At 37.4% G+C, this 19410-nt stretch overlaps 1 protein-coding gene across 10 annotated transcripts in view; it reads left to right on the top strand.

Annotated features, from left to right (window-relative positions):
- Window positions 1–2598: 2598 nt before the first annotated feature.
- Window positions 2599–19410, top strand: part of IBTK (inhibitor of Bruton tyrosine kinase) — a 98623-nt gene continuing 81811 nt past the window's right edge. For 7 of the 10 annotated variants that reach the window (XM_070559034.1, XM_070559030.1, XM_070559028.1 and 4 more), the window contains exons 1-3: window positions 2599–2926; window positions 11811–12506; window positions 19100–19196. In XM_070559034.1, the coding sequence (XP_070415135.1) occupies window positions 12186–12506; window positions 19100–19196 (418 nt within the window). In that variant the 5' untranslated portion in view covers window positions 2599–2926; window positions 11811–12185. The remainder of the gene's footprint in view (window positions 2927–11810; window positions 12507–19099; window positions 19197–19410) is intronic. The other 3 variants (XM_070559036.1, XM_070559038.1, XM_070559035.1) reach the window with 1 other exon arrangement.

Genomic DNA, 19410 nt, shown 5'->3' with positions numbered 1-19410 from the left:
CTCCTCACCTACTCTAAGCCAATACGAGCACATGGGGGCCCCTGGAATTTTTGTGCTTGAAGCAGAGGGCTCAGTGCTATCTTCCCTAATGACAAAGCTGAGGTGTATATCCGAATGCTGCTTCTAGCCACTTGTTCTCACCTGGAAGACAGTTTGGAGTAGAAGAGAATAAGGCCAAACAATGAGGTTCCAGTCCTCTCTAGGCCAGCTGCACTGCTGATCTTCTTGTAGTCATAACCATTCTTGCAGAGCTTGCAGGTTTGGGTTTTAACCCATTGCAATCACACAAGTTCTAATATTCTCTCTTCTGTCACCAACTGAAGAAGGGGCAGCACTGGCCTTCCTTATCTCTACACAACTTGAACGACAGCATGATACATTTTCATTACGAAGGATAGCACTATTAATTTATTTTGGAAAAATGGCATCTAGGGGGTTTATTGCAAATAGTGTGGCTTAAAAACCTTTCTGCAGTGTTCTCTTCTTACTTCATCTTAAACTCTATTCCTGATGTCTAGTCTATTCTCCTATATCCCCTCATTTAAATCACTGCAGTCTTCTAAAGCAATCTCTAGATTTATTTCTTCCTTTAAGTTTACTTGAGGAATCCAGTCAATTATTTTTCTGAACTTTGATTTTTTTAATCAATCAAGTAACTTTTAATTATTGCAAAGGAAAAAAAAGGACAAAATTCAAAATGATAGAAATTAAGAATCACCCATAATCTCACTACACAGAGAGTATCATTGTTATTGATATATTTCTATCTCTTCTTTCTTGTATGTGCAAACACAAAATTTTTTAAAAAACCAAACAAAATGGCTTATTTGACCTCTTCCTCTCCCAGCCGTATCTACAATGCCTTTTTCATTTAATTGTATTTCATTTGTACTATTTCCTAATCACTTCAATATTCTGTCCTGCAAATAACCAGTATCTTCGAAGCTGCCTAATTTTCCAGTGAAATGGGGAGCAATTCCACATCCCTTGGCCTGGAATGTTCTTTCTGTCCTGGTTCATCTACTTATCTCCTACCATTCTTTCGATCTTAGTTCAAGAGTCACCTCTTTGGGAAATTAGATTAAATTTGTGGTAGTATTATTTGCAGTAGTTGTAAAAGTTATAATCCCTTCCTATGTTTGGGATAATCTGAGTCTATATGTGTTTTTGTTTACTACTGGATTCCCACTACTTACCTGAAGTGCCTGGCACTTAGCAATTGTTAAAATGAATGAATGACTACTTGGAATAATTCTGCTGCTTAGAAAATACTTCCTTAATTATAAAAAGTAACATCTACTATTTAAGAAGTATTATTGCATGCTAGGCACTCTGCTAAATGCTATATATCTCTATATAATTACATTTTCACAATCCTAAAATGCATTATTGCTCCTATTTTACAAATAAGGAAACTGAGGCTTCAGAAAAGCTAATTAACTTGTCCAGAGACAGAAAAAAGATTTGAACTCAGGTCAGTGCACTCATTTCCATTATTAGCTTCACTTGCGATTCCTGTCTTCTTTGTTCATGAATATAAAAGTCATCATATATAGTTTATTTTCACAATCACTCAAGTTTTACATTACAAACTTCTTTTTGTTACTACTTTTTCTCAAAGTAGGAAGCAGAGCACCTAGAATAAGGGGCAAAGAGACAGCATATTCTATTGGGAAGGGCAGCAGGAAAGGTAGGTATTCTCCCTTCCCCCTTCACTGACCAGCTGTGTGGCTCTGGGCTTCCACAAGGAAGGCTACAAAAAAAAAGAGTGAAGCTGAAGGGACCGCCCTTAAGAAAACATCTAGTCCAACTCTGGTTTCATAGCTGAGAGAGACTGAGTGGCTTGTATAACTGACAACGTGGCAGAGCTGCACAGCCAACTCCTGACTGCTCCTGTTGTTTGTTCTGAGTCACACGACCTCTCCTTGAACAAACATTTACTGAATGCCTGCTGTAGTAGGCATTCATCAGCAGCATGTTTCCCATTTGGTATTCTAGCATCGATTATCGGCTACTTTCGTTCCTCCCTAATTTTTTTCACTTGATCTCTTTTAAAACGGCCCTTGGATGAAGAGTTAAAAGGGGAAAAAGCGTAGTGCAAGCCTGGCATCAGGCACTGAGTGGCGTGACCTGGTGAGTGGCGTGACCGGCCGGCAGCTGGTCCCACAGTAGCGACCTAAGAAGGCAGTGACACCTTCCCAGGAAGGGAGGGACTCCCAGATAATCCGGGTGCAGGGGGCAGGGGAAGGGTGAGGCTGCGTCTCCGCGAGACAACGCCTGTGCCTTTCCAGTGACCCTACTGGTAGGGCGACGGGAGGAAACTCTCTTCTGTGCGAGTAGCCTAAGCATTTGGCTTCTGCTGCGTGGTGACCGGCTGCCCAAGGCATCCGGCCAGGTCTCCTGAGCTCTGTCTCGGCACCCGGGTTTATCCTGAATTCGTCTCCTGCTGCCAGGAGAGCGACGTTTCTACCTGGGCCACGGCTGACGCCAAAAGGGGCATTTCCACCACAGCTGGTGGCCTACAGTCCCCGGCCTCTGCCTTTCCCCGCCCCCGGCCCGCGCAGCCTGCCCCAAGGCCGGCAGGGTCGTGCTCCCTTCGTGCGCCAGGCTAACGCCACAGCTTAGGCGCTGCCACGCGAGGCCCGCTGGGCAGACAGCAGCCAATCGTCGTGAGGCATACACGAGCCCCAGCCAATCCACGCCCGCCTTCTTCCTGGGTACCGCCCGGGCCGGCCTCTCTCCAGCCCCTCTCCGGCGCGCATAGTCGCGGCTGTCGCTGCAGCCGCCTCCGGAGCTGACCCGTGTCTGGGGACCGGCCCCTCGTGGCGCCGCTCGTTTTCTCCTGTGGCCTTCACTAAGGATGAGTCCCTGCGCGCCTGTGTGCCCACCCCGCGGAGACTACTGGCGCACTTTCATCTAGCGACTGGTGAGGGAGGGCTCGGCGCGGCGGACCGTGCGGAGCGGGCGGAGACGACAGCGTCCCTTCAGCCCGGGGGCGACCGGACCGAATTCGCTTTCTGGAGGGTGCGGGTGACCGCGGCCGCCGGTGGCGCGTGTGGACGGCCCGGCGGCGCCTAGGCTGCCAGGCTTCGCGCGGGGCGGCGCGGGCCGGCCGAGTGGCCAGGTCCCCGCGGCCGCCTGCCCGCTGCCTCCCTCCGCTAATGAATGGTCTGTGCAGGCGACGTGCTGCGTCGCGGTCCTGCCTGACACGCCCTCCAGCGATGGCTCAGCTACTTTCAGAGTTGCCGGGTGTCGCTTCCCTTCGAGCCTTGAATCTGAAACCGTTTCTCGAGGCGTTATCCCCTTCGTGGGGTCACATAGTTTTAGTTCACTCCGGAGATGCTAACTGTGAAGTTTAGCGTGAATTGACTATTATGTGAAAAGGGACCGCTTCGTTTTGGGGGGATGGGGGAGATAGAAAGGATAGAGGACTTTTGTTCTTGCATCATGTCAGGTTCTAAAAAAGTTTAGTTCAGCAGTGAAATGGGTAAGCCTGGACATCCTTGACTCCTGTTTAAAGACGTACTTAAGAAAACTTAGTGTGTTAGTCAGACAAGAGGTTTTTCAGGAAGTAGAGACTGAAGAGGCATCTTTATTTTTTTCCTTCTCTCGAAGTAGGGTGTTGAAAATTGAAATTTATCAGAAATGCTGAAAGACTGTGACTTTTATGACTAGTAGTGTTTCTGGGCCCATGATGTATAAATTCACATCCTTGCATAGCCCCTTCTTGATTTTTTCACTTCTTTTACTATTTTGAGTTTCTTGATTTTTATTGGTTTTAGAAACTGATACTAGGGTAGATGAGAGCAGAAGGAGCTGTTTTCTAAAAATAATTTATTGCACACATTTGCAGGAACTTTAGTCAAAGTGGAGTTTACTTCAAGAAGTTTTAAAAAATGGCTGTTCCATTATTTAAAAAAATGTTTGAAAAACTTTTACTGAGGGCTTTCGGTATGCTAAATTCTATATAAGGAATTTATTACGTCTTTAACTGTCATTACGCTTCAGGACGGTGAATTTCAATAGACCGTGAATGAAGGTACCTGTTACATAAAGGAGCTCAGGATTACTTGGTTAATTACTATAAATGATATCAGAGTTAGTTTACTGTCCTTGGTAGGGCAATAATTCTCTGCTCCATCTAGAGATGTGCTTGCCCCCTAAAATTTGGGAAATTTTTCTATTGTGAAACTGGGTATTGTACCCATTAAGTTTTGAATTGAAGATTCTGTCTCTTATACCAAGAGAATATTTGAGGAGACATTAGAATAGCATACAGTATTGACAAAGGCTAAATCATTAATTTTCTAAAGTAGTAAGTGCTATGCTTATGTTTTAAAATTATGTGAACTATTTTTAAGACTTACAGAAGGAATTTAAAATTTTTAAAAATTCTTTCATTACGAGTCACTATAATTTGTAGCTTTGTAACAGTTATTGAATTTAATATAGATACAAATTTATAGGGAAGATATTTTGGTTTTAGAGAGCACTTAAAAAAAAAAACCTACTTATTGGATACATGTTATATTTTGTGAGAAATATGAAGCAGTATAGAATTCACCCCTCTCTTGTCCCTTAAAGAGCTTGCAATCTTTATGTGTAGGCAAGGTACACACTTGCAAGGCAGGTTATCATTTTGTAGATGAAGAAATTGAAGATTAGGGAAATTAAGTTACTTGGCCAAAGTTTTGGATAGTAGGAACCCAATTCTTATGACTACAAATAAGGGTGCTTTTTTTTTTTCTACTACGCTATTCTACTTCTTGTTGAAGATTTCCCCACTGCATTTTGAGAGAGCAGTTTGGGCAGAGTAGACTGGGTAGAATCTAGAGTACACTTTTCTATCTGTGTGGTTTTGGATAGGCTAAACTTGCACATCAGCTTCCTTGTGTAAATTGAAGGTAGTGGTATATACAGGGGCAATAATGAGGCTGAAAAGAGGATTAAATTAGTTAATTTATGTAAAGCACTTTACTTATTCATATGAAAGTTCAAAAGATGGTAGATATTATGGTTGTAAGTGCTGGACAAGTTAGCCGCCTTGTAAAGTTTTAGGTGAAAAGCATTCCAAGCAGAAAGGACTCTAATACAGTTATACCATTCTCTGATCTTTATACCAGTATGTCCCTTTTCCTCCCTTTTTAACATTTGTTGGATGCTTACATGTGAATGAATTGTCTCACTTATTTTTTAGAACTATTCAGGAGATAAATAGTTGTTATCCCCTTTGTACAAGTGAGGGAATTGAAGCTTAGGAAATTAAATGATATGTCCAGGGTCATTTAGTTGTTAGTGGTGTACCTGGGTTACTAGCTCAGGTGTTCTGAATTTAGAGTCTGAATTTGATATGCCACATGGTCACCAGGCCTAACTGGCATCCTTTTCCTGAGGTCACAAAGCTATTCTTAACACATGAAATATAGATACTGGTTCATTTTGGGCTTGGATATGTCAGAGAATAGCATGATCAGATTTGTGTTTAGGAAGAAAACTCTTAACCAAGGATAAGTAGAAGGATTTGAGCCATTTTTGAGGTTTGCACTCTACTGGCTGACACCTTTGTGGTGGGCCAGTTTTCAAGGTTGAACAGTTGCCACTCTAGCTACACTCCTGCAAATCAGTTTCCCATTATCACTTAATATAGTCATCACATAAAACAAATTTTCACCTTTAATTTTTATTTGTTCCTTAAAGTTTGTTTTGCTTTTTGTGATTTTCAAATTGTTTACCCCTTATTCTTCTTCCCAGCTGCCCTATCTGTAATCAAGCCAAAAACCTGGGAGTTACCACCACATCTTGTCCATTCAAGATTCTAGATAGAACTCTGAATTGCCCACTTTCTTTATCCCTAAAGGACGACACGTAAGACTGTCAATAATCTAGTCTGTCCTTCCGTATCTATTAGGCTTCACTCATTTCCGTCTTCTGAATTACTTGGAATTTTCAAAATAGACCAAGATGATTTTAGCACTTTTATATTTACCGTTCCTTCTGCCGCGAATCCCCACCTACCCTGAATTTGTCGGGCAAACATATACTCATCTTAAGTCTTAGTTTATACATCTCCTGTGGGAAATCTTCCCTATATCCCTCTTTTCATTCTCCATTCCTGTAAGTCACTTGTTCTATCTTTTCCATTGGTTTATAATCATGATATGTTTTTATTACTTGCTTAGATAAAATCAGTCTCCTGTACCTAATTGTGACCCTTTGATGGTAAAGACTGTGTAATAGATAAGTTTTTTTTCATTCAATACAGTTGATAAACATGCTATTTTTTCACTTAAGTATTATCCATGAACTTTTACTTTATCCTTTTATCTAAAATCTTTAAGTCCTGTTTATTTTTGTATCTCCAGCATCTTATGACCTATTGTGGATGCACTGGAGAGGCAGTGTAGTATAGTAGACATAGCTTGGACTTTGCTGTTAAGCAGATTTGTGTTTGAATTCTAACTCCTCTTTTATTGGTGCTATGATTTGGGTGGCTTACTTAACCCTCTCTATGATGTAAAATATACAGTATGTACTATGTGCTTAATAAATATTTATTTCCTTTGCTTTCTTTGCCTTCAGTAAGCATTAGTTGAATGCATAAATAAGGTTTACACTGGGCATTGGAAATATGGGTCTGGAATTTGGGAGAGATGTGGGGGCAAGAGACAGATTTGGGTATTATGAGCATGTAGGTTAAAGTTAAAAACATGCAAGAGATTGAAATTATCTGGGGAGAATATGAAGTAGAGAAGAAAAGAAGACTGAAGATGGACTGAGGGAAGCCCAACATTTGAATGTCAGGAGAAGGGATAATGTCTTTGGAAGAAGGGGTGGGAGAGAGAGCCCATGCTTAAATGCTTCAGTAGCTCCCTACTCTTCTTTTTTTCTTTTAGATTCCTTAGGAGAATGTGGTGTTAATGACTCAAAAGCAGGGAAGTCAAGTAAGATAAGAACTGGCAATTTGGAAGTTATTGGTAACAGTATATGTAGTTTAATTGGAGAAGTATGTATGGAAACTAGGGAGCAGAGACTTTGAAGCTCAACTTGAATTTTGGGATAAAAGTTTGTTACGTTTTTTGTTAACTGAAAAATAATAGTAATAAAAGCTGGTATTTGTTGAATGTGTATTTGCTGCCAGGCACCATGCTAAGCAGTTTCGTTTTATTGTTACAGTAATCCTGTGAGGTTGGTGGGATTGTCTCCATTTTCAGATGAAGAAATGAGAGTTTGGAGAGATTATGTAATTTTTAGAGTTACGTAACTGGTAACAGCTGGCATTGCTATATTTGAATCCAAATATGTAGGACTCTAAAAAACACTAGCTTCTAGTCACTTCAATATTTATGTTCAGTATTCCCTTGTGCTTCTCCATATATTATAGTGTGGTATCACTTTTATATTTAATATTGCCTTTTTTTCTCTTTAAATGTTTAAATATAGTAACAAATTAGAGAATTCTATTGTACCTTAATTCTTTCATGAATAGTTTGAGTGAGTCACCAGTAAGCAGTTCCTTTCAGGTATTATGAATACATTGAAAATACAAAGGTGGCAAAATTTTAGAGCCTCAAAAGAATGAAATTTACTGCATGTGACTATTTTGCCATATATCATGTTTTCCAGTTTTAACATTTTAAACTACTTGCGGCTTTGGTACCTTTTTCTTTGTGTCAGCTAATTACCAAACTCTTTGTTTGTTTTTTGGTTCAAATCAGTATTTTAAGGTGGGGATGATTTTTGTAAGGACTGTATCAAATCATAAAATGTATAGACTAGTAGAAACAGAACTGGAGCTAGAAAAGATTAGGAATCATCTAGTTCTGTGCTTCATTTCCAGATGGGGAAATCAGAATAGTTAAGAACTAGTTTAGGTTTAGGACTTCTGACTCTTAATGTGTTTGAAATGGAAGTGGAAAATGCAGATTTGGAATGTTTCATGTCTAGGTCTGGTGCCCAGAAGTTTCCCCTATGTATAATAAACTCATGTATGTTCCTCTGAATAGTTTTCTTATAACTGTTTTTATCTATCATTCAAAGTATATATTTTAAAAATGAAATTAAAAAATATTTTGGGGAATTTAAATATTTTAAAAAAATTTATTCAATTTACTTAAAGCAAGGAAAACAAACAGTTCACCCATTCCCCGCACCCCCCTTCTACCTCTGGCAACTACTAATCTGTTCTCTGTATCTGTGAGCTTGGTTTTTCTTTTAGATTCCACATATAAGAGAGATCATACGGTATTTGTCTTTCTCTGTCTGACTTATTTCACTTAGCATAATGCCCTCAAGGTCTATCCATGTTGTTGCAAATGGCAGGATTTCCTTCTTTTTTATGGTTGAATAATATTTCATTGTATATATATACCACCATTTCTTTATCCATTCATCCCTCGATGGGCACTTAGGTTGTTTCCACATCTGGGCTCTTGTAAGTAATGCTGCAAAGAACATAGGGGTACATATATCTTTTTGAATTAGTGTTTTCATTTTCTTTGGATAAATACCCAGAAGTGGAATTGCTGGATGTGGTAATTCTATTTTTAATTTTTTGAGGAACTTCCATATTGTTTTCCATAGTGGCTGCACCAGTTTACATTCCCAGCAACAGTGCACAAGGATTCCCTTTTCTCCCATGTGCTTGCCAATGCTCATGTGTTGTCTTTTTAGTAATGGCCGTTCTAACAGATGTAAGGTGATATCTCATTGTGGTTTTGATTTGCGTTTCCCTGATGGTTAATGATGTAGAGCATCTTTTCATGTACCTGTTGCCCATCTGTAAGTCTTTTTTGGAAAAATGTCTATTTGGATCTTCTGCCCTTTTTTTTTTTTGAGGAAGATTATACTTGAGCTAACATCTGCTGCCAATCCTCCTCTTTTTGCTAAGGAAGACTGGCCCTGAGCTAACATCCGTGCCCATGTTCCCCTACTTTATATGTAGGGCACCTGCCACAACATGGCTTGACAAGTGGTGCGTAGGTCTGCACCTGGGATCCAAACCGGCGAACCTTGGGCTGCTGAACCGGAACGTGTGAACTTAACTGCTGTGCCACCAGGGTGGCCCCTGCCCATTTTTTGATTGTGGTTTTTTTTGTTATTGTGTGAGTTCTTTATATATTTTGGATGTTAGCCCCTTATCGTATATATGATTTGCAAATATTTTCTTCCATTCAGTAGGCTGCCTTTTCATTTTCTTGTTTGTTTCTTTTGCTGTGCTGAGGCTTTTTAGTTTGATATAATCCCACTTGTTTTTGCATTTGTTGCCTTTGCTTTTGGTGTCAGATTCAAAAAGTCATTGCTAACACCTGTGTTAAGGAGCTTACTGCCTGTGTTTTTTTCTAGGATTTTTATGGTTTCTGGTCTTACATTCAAGTCTTTAATCCATTTTGAATTAATTTTTGTGTATGGTGTAAGAGAGTGGTCCAGTTTCCTTCTTTTGTATATGGCTGTCCAATTTTCCCAGCACCATGTATTGAAGAGGCTGTCCTTTCCCCATTATATATTCTTGGCTCCTTTGTCATAAATTAATTGACCACATCTATGTGGGTTTATTTCTGGAATCTCTCTTCTGTTCCATTGTTCTATGTATCTGTTTTTATGCCAATACATACTGTTATAGTTATGTAGCTTTGTAATATAGTTTGAAGTCAGGGAGCATGATGCCTCCAGTTTTGTTCTTCTTTCTCAAGATTCCTTTGGCTATTCAGGGTCTTTTGTGGTTCCATATAAATTTTAGGATTATTTGTTCTATTAAGTATTTGTGATAGTTTGATACCTGGGAGAAGGGAATTTACGTAGAATGTCTACTATAATAAAAGCTTTAGAATCTAGATATTATGAATGGATTGACTACTCATTTTAAATCCAGAGGACAAAAATACTGAAGGAAGATAAATAATTAGGAGACAGTAAATAAAAAGATGATGGAGAAATGCTTGGTGTAAAGTAGTCTGCTCTAGATGTAAGATTTCGAATATATTGGTGGTTAGTTTTCTAACAGGAGGTGAAAAAACAGAAGAATAGTAGCTGATCAAATAGTTGACAAATGCTATTTCATTTCTCTAGATCTGAATGCGGCAAAGCAGACAAGGTAGCCTATTGGAAAAAAGGAAGCTAGAGGCTCATATATAATGGTTGCATTTTCTATATTTTCTTACAGCCTCTCTAATAAATGTTAGTATTTATTTATAGTTTTTAGACATTTATTTTTGAATAGGTATGCATGCACATGGTAAAGCATGCAGAAGGGGTTTGTAGTAAAAAGTAAGTCTGCCTTCCATTCCTGTCTCCAACTATTGGTGCCCTTCCTCAGAGCAACCACTGTTAACCATTTTCTTGTGTATTATTCTAGACATCTTTCATGCATAGTCAAGCATAAACATGTACATACATATGTATTTTTCTCAAATTGTATTACAAATGCATCTCATTTTAAAAGACATTTTATAATATATCTTGCAGATTATTTCCAATCAGAAAATATATAGCTATTTTATTCCTTTTGATACATGAATAATATTCTGTTGCATGGACATACCATAATTACTTTTAACTAGATTTTTTCCATTCTTTACTTTTGCAAACAGTGATGCAGTGAATGTTCTTGTACTTATGCTGTTTCACACATAGATTTATTTTTACAGGATAAATTCCCAGAAGTAAAATTGGGTCTTAAAGGAATGTGTATTTTACATTTTGATAAATACTACTAAATTGTTCTCCATGGAGGTTGTACTAATTTATACTCTCACCACCGATGGAGTAGAGTTCCTATTTCCCTACAACCTTGTCCATATATAATAATATCAACCTTTTTGCTATTCTGATAGATAAAAAATGGTATCTCATTATAGTTATAATTTGCATTTCTTTTGAGTGATGTGAGCCCCCTTTCTTTTCAAAAGTCCAATTTCATTTTCTTACTTTTTGAGAAATGTCATATTCTTTGACTTTTATTTTGTCGATCTCTTAATGATTTGTAGAGACTTTATTAAGGAAGATTTTTCTCCTTTTTTGTCTTTGAAATTTTTTTTCATGTAGGTTTTAAACTGATTGAATTTATTATTCTTTTATAACTTTCGGATTTCAGATCATACTTAGAAAGAAAGGCCTTTTGTGCTTTGAGATTATAAAAGAGTCTTCTGTGTTTTCATTTAGTGCTTTTATGGTGTCATTTTTATGTTTGTCCTTGACTCATCTGGAATTTATATTGATGTAAGGTATAAAATAAGTATTTAAAGTTATTATTTTCCAGACAGCTGTCTAGTTGTTTTGATACCTGTTGTTTAATTATCATCTCCTCCTATGGTGAAGGACTGTCCAGACAGAGAGAACAATGTTAGCATAGTGCCTGGCTCTTAGTGAAAACTAAATGGTGAGAGTGTTGGTTACTGTGGTGGTCGTGGTGGGTGGTGGTCATGATGATGACGATGTAGTTTTAAGGAGTAAAGATTTGGGATGGGATTCCTGTAAATACGATAGATTTAAGTGTGTCTATAGTTTGTGGGGACATAGCTAGCAGAGTGTAAAAATACAGGGGGGAAGGAATGAAGGCTCTGGAAGGAAAGGTGGATTCCAGAGTACAGACACAGAGGTTACCCTTAAACATGAGACTGGAAAAAAAGAGGTGAGGATAACTAATGTAGATATAGAAAACTATAGATGTGAAGGTAAAAAGTTGACAGACTTTTTTTTGAAATAGGAATTGAGGAGACTTAAATATGGAGGTAGTTGTCTTCTAAGGTACTTGAGGAGAGTGAGAGATAAATTTTGTATTTTTTACTTTGTCTTCCTTTCCCCTTCTTTTGTAGGTCACCCTTGCAATTATGGATATTTAAAAGGAGCAGACAGTGTGGAGGGGGAGTTCCCCTCCTCACTCCCCCTTGGTGCTTGACTCCAGGAATAATTTATAAACTGTGGATAGTTTTTTTTTTTAAATAAAGAACTTGTATTTGATATAGACTTTATAGAGCTATTTATAATTTTTTGATTTAAGTGCCAAAATAAATTGTACAAAGATATATAGTTTTATATTATTGCCGTGAGGATTTAAATTATAATCCTAAACAGGCCATTTATTCTCTATAAATCTTTCTGAATAGCACCTTTGTGTCCTGGCTTTTTCATTTTTTAAAATTAGTCTTAACTGACTCTTCTGAAGAAGTAAGCGTATAAAAACAATCAGGATGAATTCTTCCATCCCTGACTGCACATCGAAGTGTCAATCCCTGAAGCATGCTTTGGATGTCCTTTCTGTGGTAACAAAGGGGAGTGAAAACCAAATTAAGGCCTTTCTCTCCAGTCACTGTTACAATGCTGCAACTATCAAGGATGCCTTTGGCAGAAATGCCCTCCACCTTGTTTCCTCCTGTGGAAAGAAAGGAGTCTTAGATTGGCTTATTGAGAAGGGAGTGGATCTGTTGGTGAAAGACAAGGAGTCAGGATGGACAGCTTTGCACAGAAGCATTTTTTATGGACACATTGATTGTGTTTGGTCTCTATTGAAGGTAAGTGTCATATGTTTGTCTAAAACTATTTGGTCTGAGAAACATATGTTTCTCTTAATCTTTTTCATACACCTCACTTAACTTGCCAAAAAAGGTTTGACTTTGTTCTTATCGATTGATACGTTTTACTATTGTAACTCATCTTTAGAATTCAAATCCTGTATTTTCTTTATGATGTAAAATTTTATACGTATACCAGTTTACAATATATGATGAATTATTAACCAGTTTTGTGTTATGTGTGTCCCCACTGACTTTCTCCATCTCTTATTATTTTGAAGTAAATCCTAGACATTTTATCATTTAATGAGCACTATGTATCTTTTAGTATTTTTAAGAAATATGGTTTACTTTTATGTAACTGTTATTAGCTACTTTAGAAGGACCCTTGTTATTGAAATACATCACTTAGGGACTATGTTTTTGAGTAGTGTGTTTATTTCTTGTTTGGCTAGGATAAAGTGTTTGTAGTTCTAAAAAAATTTATTAATTAGAATCAGCTTAATTTATTTGAAATTTCCCCATCAAGTAGATTAAATCTAGGTTTGTTGTACTGTATAGCCAAATAATGAAGTGTTTTGAGATATGCCCCAATGTCATTTCACTAATGAATGCAAATTAAAAACTCACTGTCAGAAGTCATGAGTTTTAAACTGAACAATTTTCTTTTGTATAGGCATTTTGTCATGTTTGTGGAGGACCCAGAAAAGAAGAAAATAGTTCCCATCTTCAAGGAACTTGTGGTCACATTAGGGAGCTTATCTTTGGTGTCTTCATCTATTTTTGACTTTTAAAAATTATTTACATAGTGGTCTTTACATAGTAATATTAACTGATGAAAATAATTTTCAATATATGTTAATGTAAAATATCCTTTTTGGAACTAAACTAGGTTTGTTGCTTAATGAGTTGTCTTGGACAAGTTGTTAAATCTTGAACCTCGGTTTCATTGATAAAAAGAGAATAATAATAGTACCTTCCTCATTTTTTTTTAGGGAGTTTCAGTGAAGAAAAAGCTTTTCTTAAGTTTAGTAGTTGTACTAGTAGTTCCTCTTATATCTAAAACCTTTGGCTATTGGTTTAATTCCCTGACTGTAATCTTTTTTATAGAGAAAGCTTGGTTAGCATAAGTTAAAGCATTTATCAGCTCTCACCCTTTCCCACCTCTAAAACTTCAGCTTTTTTCCAGTTTCCTGGAAAATTAGATGGCTGCCAATCCTGTCAAGCTTGAGAGGGTCCTTGGATTTTCTGCTATCCTAGGGGTTGCCATTCTGGTGTCAGGATTTGGGGCTTCAGTTTGAAATAGGGTCTGGCCTGAATTTTGGACCTTCTCTCACTTCTGAGTTTCATTTCCCTTTAGAAATCCTCAAGCATTCTTACCACTTTGACTAAGAGAAGCCAGGAAATTGTGCCTTGGGCCACCTTGCCCTTGGCTTGACTGTGTTTTATTACCATCAGAGTCCTACTGATTAATGAAAGATACCTAACATTGGATGTATTCCACTGATAAAATTTTCCCGCAGGAACCTCTTTGGTCCATTTAGTATTCACTTGTCATAAGCTATCTTCATTTGTTTGGCACATCCTTTTGTCCTTTGGCCTTTCAACACTCCTTTAATTGGAAGGGCTGCAGTGATAGAGGTGTTCATGTCAGTTCTACTTCTCATGAGAACTATAGCACTTAAAGTATTATGGATTGGCAGGAAGAGACCATACACAAATACACATTTTAAATGAATTGCATTTGATAAAAACTTTATAGCTATAACATTTTTAATTAAGTGCCAAAATATACACTAAATATGCACCCAAACTATCAGTTCCTGATAGCTAAAGATGAAAAAACCTTAACAGAAACTTGTTGTCTACCAAAAGCTGGAGTAGAGACAACATATCTTATGCAGCTTCTTTTTGGCTCCTTGATTCCATGACTGTGCATGCCTGGCAAAGACTTTTTATGCTTGTAGGGTCTTGCTGTATCTGTTATCACTATATCATTTTTTTTATTTTTGAGGAAGATTAGCCCTGAGCTAACTCTGCCAATCCTCCTCTTTTTGCTGAGGAAGACTGGCCCTGAGCTAACATCTGTGCCCATCTTCCTCTACTTTATATGTGGGATGCCTACCACAGCATGGCTTGCCAAGCGGTGCCATGTCCGCACCCAGGATCCAAACTGATGAAACCCGGGCTGTCGAAGCGGAATGTGCTCACTTAACCATTGTGCCACTGGGCCGGCCCCTATACCATTGTTCTTTAATACTGGTTTACTCACGTTAGTATTCTGGAAGAACTTACTTTCATTTTCCTCATTCCTTTAGAGTTTAAGGTGAGCATATTAGAAGGCATCTGAACCCACCATATCCAGGGAGCTCTAAAGGGAAAAAAAATGTCCATAGTCCTTTATGGAGTTGTGGCTACCTAGGATGATGCAAATGAATGTAGTCTTACTAGGGTCTAGTTGGTATATATAAAGTTTAGGGACAAATTTATAAAACTGGCAAAATAAACTTTCCAGGGATCTAAATTTCTGGGATCTCGTTTGTCAAATTTATAGCTTGGAACACTCTGCCCTGGGATCTGCCCTTCTTATTTCTTCTTATAAATGCCAAGTTCAGGTCTTCCCACATAGATTTATTATATCTAACTTTTTAAAAGTAGTAGGCAACATACAATTTTAAATTTGTTAAGATCTTAGATCACTTTAGATTTTTGTTTTACTTGGTAGCTCACTAAGTTGAGCATTTTTTGTCCTTTGACAGTCCTTGTGAAATCAAGTATTATAACCATGTGGAACATACTGAAGTTAGAATTGATTTTAGTTTATTAGGAATCCATTGTTACAAGATAAGAGGAGATTTCTCTTTCCTGAGTAACCCAAAACAGAGTATTCCAGCATATCACAGTTAGAATTTAAACTTTATGGTCCATCTCAGCCTGTAACTACTTAGGTAAAATATGTGTCGAGACAGGCAGTGATGACTTGTGCCAGTTAAAATAGAGATAAATATAAATAATTGTTGAGTGTCTTATTAAACTATCAGCAAATACTAAAAGTTATTCTTGAAAAGGAGTACATTTTGTATTTAAAAAACTTTAGTGAAGTAACAATAATATGAATTGAATATTGCTCTCTGTCCACCCCTGCACCCCATTATATTTTAAAAAACAAAAAATGTGGTGGTAGGGGTAGGGTGTGCACACTGCCTTCAATAAATGAGACATGTCTGAATTTAAATTGTGGAGATATAAAATTACAGATGACTTTAAATTCATCCTTGAAATAGACATACACACATTCTCAGATTTTTTTAAGATAACTATATGTGATTTATAAGAGGCCACAATTACACAGTGCTATAAAAATTTAAAGATGAAAAAAATATATATCACAAATAGAAATAAAAGAATAGGGACCTGGCCCCATGGCTGAGTGATTAAGTTTGCGTACTCTGCTTTGGCGGCCCAGGGTTTCGCCAGGTCAGATCCTGGGCATGGACATGGCACCGCTCATCAGGCCATGCTGAGGTGGCAGCCCACATAGCACAACCAGAAGGACCTACAGCTGGAATATATAGCTATGTACTGGCGGGCTTTGGGGAGAAGAAGTAAAAGAAAAAAAAAATAAAAGAATATAATTGTCTTAATATCAGTAATAGGTATAATAAAATTCAAGTCAGAAAGTGATGGGGCATAGGTGATCACATTATATTCATAAACAGTAAATCCCAGTAAAAGTTTTGTTTTGCCCTTGCCTTGAAATCTTTATGGCCCTTACCTGGACATGGAGTATGGCTCTTTAAATACAAAGAGTGTGTGGGTGTACACACGCACAATGTACACAGAACCAGAGCTAGGGCCTTCTAGGCAACCAGACCTGCCTTACCATGGAGAACTTTCACATCTAATTCATTTTGATTTTTTTAAAATTTTTTTTTATTAAGGTTATGAAAGTTAACATCCTTGTGAAATTACAGTTGTACGTCATTATTAGTTATGTTGTAGGTACACCACTTCGCCCCTAGTGCCCTCCCCCCACCCCCCTTTCCCCTGGCAACCACCGATCAGTTCTCTTTGTCCATATGTTAACTACCACCTATGAGTGGAATCATACAGAGTTCGTCTTTCTCTGTCTGGCTTATTTCACTCAACATAATACCCTCAAGGTCTATCCATGTTGTTGTGAATGGGACGACTTTGTCCTTTTTTATGGCTGAATAGTATTCCATTGTGTGTATGTATATATATATATATATATATATACACCACATCTTCTTTATCCAGTCATCAGTTGCTGGGCACTTAGGTTGGTTCCATGACTTGGCTGTTGTGAATAATGCTGCGATGAACATAGGGGTGCATGGAACTTTTGGAATTGCTGATTTCAGGTTCTTAGGATAGATACCCAGTAGTGGGATGGCTGGGTCATAAGGTATTTCTATTCTTAACTTTTTGAGGAATTTCCATACTGTTTTCCATAGTGGCTGCACCAGTTTGCATTCCCACCAACAGTGTATGAGGGTTCCCTTTTCTCCACAGCCTCTCCAACATTTGTCACTTTTGGTTTTGGATATTTTTGCCATTCTAACAGGTGTAAGGGTGTATCTTACTGTGGTTTTGATTTGTGTTTCCCTGATGATTAATGATGATGAGCATCTTTTCATGTGTCTATTGGCCATCCATATATCTTCTTTGGAGAAATGTCTATTCATGTCCCCTGCCCATTTTGTAATTGGGTTGTTTGGTTTTTTATTGTTGTGTGACTTCTTTGTATATTATGGAGATTTACCCTTTGTCAGATAAATAACTTGTGGATATTTTTTCCCAATTAGTGGGCTGTTTTTTTGTTTCAATCCTGTTTTCCCTTGCCTTGAGGAAGCTCTTTAGTCTGATGAAGTCCCATTTGTTTATTCTTTCTGTTGTTTCCCTCATGTGAGGGGTTATGGTGTCCAAAAAGATTCTTTTGAAGCTGATGTCAAAGAGTGTGCTGCCGATATTCTCTTCTAGAAGACTTATTGTTTCAGGCCTAATCTTTAGGTCTTTGATCCATTTTGAGTTTATTTTAGTAAATGGTGAAAAAGAATGGTTGATTTTCATTCTTTTACATGTGGCTGTCCAGTTTTCCCAGCACCATTTGTTGAAGAGACTTTCTTTCCTTCATTGTAGGCCCTCAGCTCCTTTGTCAAAGATTAGCTGTCCATAGATGTGTGGTTTTATTTCTGGGCTTTCAATTCTGTTCCATTGATCTGTGCACCTGTTTTTGTACCAGTACCATGCTGTTTTGATTACTGTAGCTTTATAGTATGTTTTGAAGACAGGGATTGTGATGCCTCCAGCTTTCTTCTTCTTTCTCAGGATTGCTTTAGCAATTCGGGGTCTTTTATTGCCCCATATGAATTTAGGATTCTTTGTTCAATTTCTGTAAAGAATGACATTGGAATTCTGATTGGGATAGCGTTGAATCTGTAGATTGCTTTAGGTAGTATGGACATTTTAACTATGTTTATTCTTCCAATCCATGTGCATGGAATGTCTTTCCATCTCTTTATGTTGTCTATTTCTTTCAAGAAGGTCTTGTAGTTTTCGTTGTATAGATCTTTCACTTCCTTGGTTAAATTTATCCCAAGGTATTTTATTCTTTTTGTTGTGATCGTGAATGGGATTGAGTTCTTGAGATCTTTTTCTGTTAGTTCATTGTTAGCATATAGAAATGCTACTGATTTATGTATGTTGATTTTATATTCTGCAACTTTGCTGTAGTTGTTGGTTGTTTCTAATAGTTTTTCTATGGATTCTTTGGGGTTTTCTATATATAAGATCATGTCATCTGCAAACACCAAGAGTTTTACTTCTTCGTTGCCTATTTGGATTCCTTTTATTTCTTTTTCCTGCCAAATTGCTCTGGCCAAAACCTCCAGTACTATGTTGAATAAGAGTGGTGAAAGTGGGCACCCTTGTCTTGTTCTGTTCTGAGAGGGATGGGTTTCAGCTTTTGTCTGTTGAGTATGATGTTGGCTGTGGGTTTGTCATATATGGCCTTTATTATGTTGAGGTACTTTCCTATTTTATTGTGGGTTTTTATCATAAATGGATGTTGGATCTTGTTGCATGCTTTCTCTGCATTTATTGAGGAGATCATGTGGTTTTTGTTTCTCATTTTGTTAATGTAGTGAATCACGTTGATTGACTTGCGGATGTTGAACCATCCCTGTGTCCCTGGTATAAATCCTACTTGATCATGGTGTATAGTCTTTTTGATATATTGCTGTGTTCGGTTTGCCAAAATTTTGTTGAAGATTTTTGCATCTATGTTTAATTCATTTTGATTTTAAATGTTATTTATTTTATTTTCTTATATTTTCTGGTCCTTCCTTATTCCACCAAGAATTGGATATTTGATTTCTCTTATTTGTTCTCTTCTGTCTGTGAGCATGGGAGATAATTATTATTAAATGTTTATTTTTTTTAATGTGTGTATTGGCTTGATCATCTGACTTTTTGATATATAAAAATAAGAAATTACTGATTATAGGTATATGGTTAAAATACACATGTATACACATACATGTTTTGTTTTTCTTTCTTTTTTTTTTTAGCATGGTGTTAGTCTGTATATTCAAGATAAAGAAGGCTTGACAGCTTTAGATCTTGTAATGAAGGATAGACCAACTCATGTAGTATTCAAAAATACTGGTAAGAAAATTCCACAAATATATTCCATTAAGGTACAGCTTAGAAAGTTTTAATGAAGTTTCATTCTTATTAAAATACCTGAGAAAATTTATTTGTGTGTGAATATCTGCAAATAACTTTTATTTTCGTATATGTTGGTTGATAATTTTGGTTTTCTATTCAGAACACTTTATTTTGTATTTTTCAGTTTCAATCTATAGTGTGTCTATAAGAG

The sequence above is a fragment of the Equus przewalskii genome, chromosome 9 (genome assembly GCF_037783145.1).
Source record: "Equus przewalskii isolate Varuska chromosome 9, EquPr2, whole genome shotgun sequence".
Classification (NCBI taxonomy): domain Eukaryota; kingdom Metazoa; phylum Chordata; class Mammalia; order Perissodactyla; family Equidae; genus Equus; species Equus przewalskii.
Note: the sequence above shows the minus strand (reverse complement) of the source record. Positions and strands in the feature narration are given on the sequence as shown.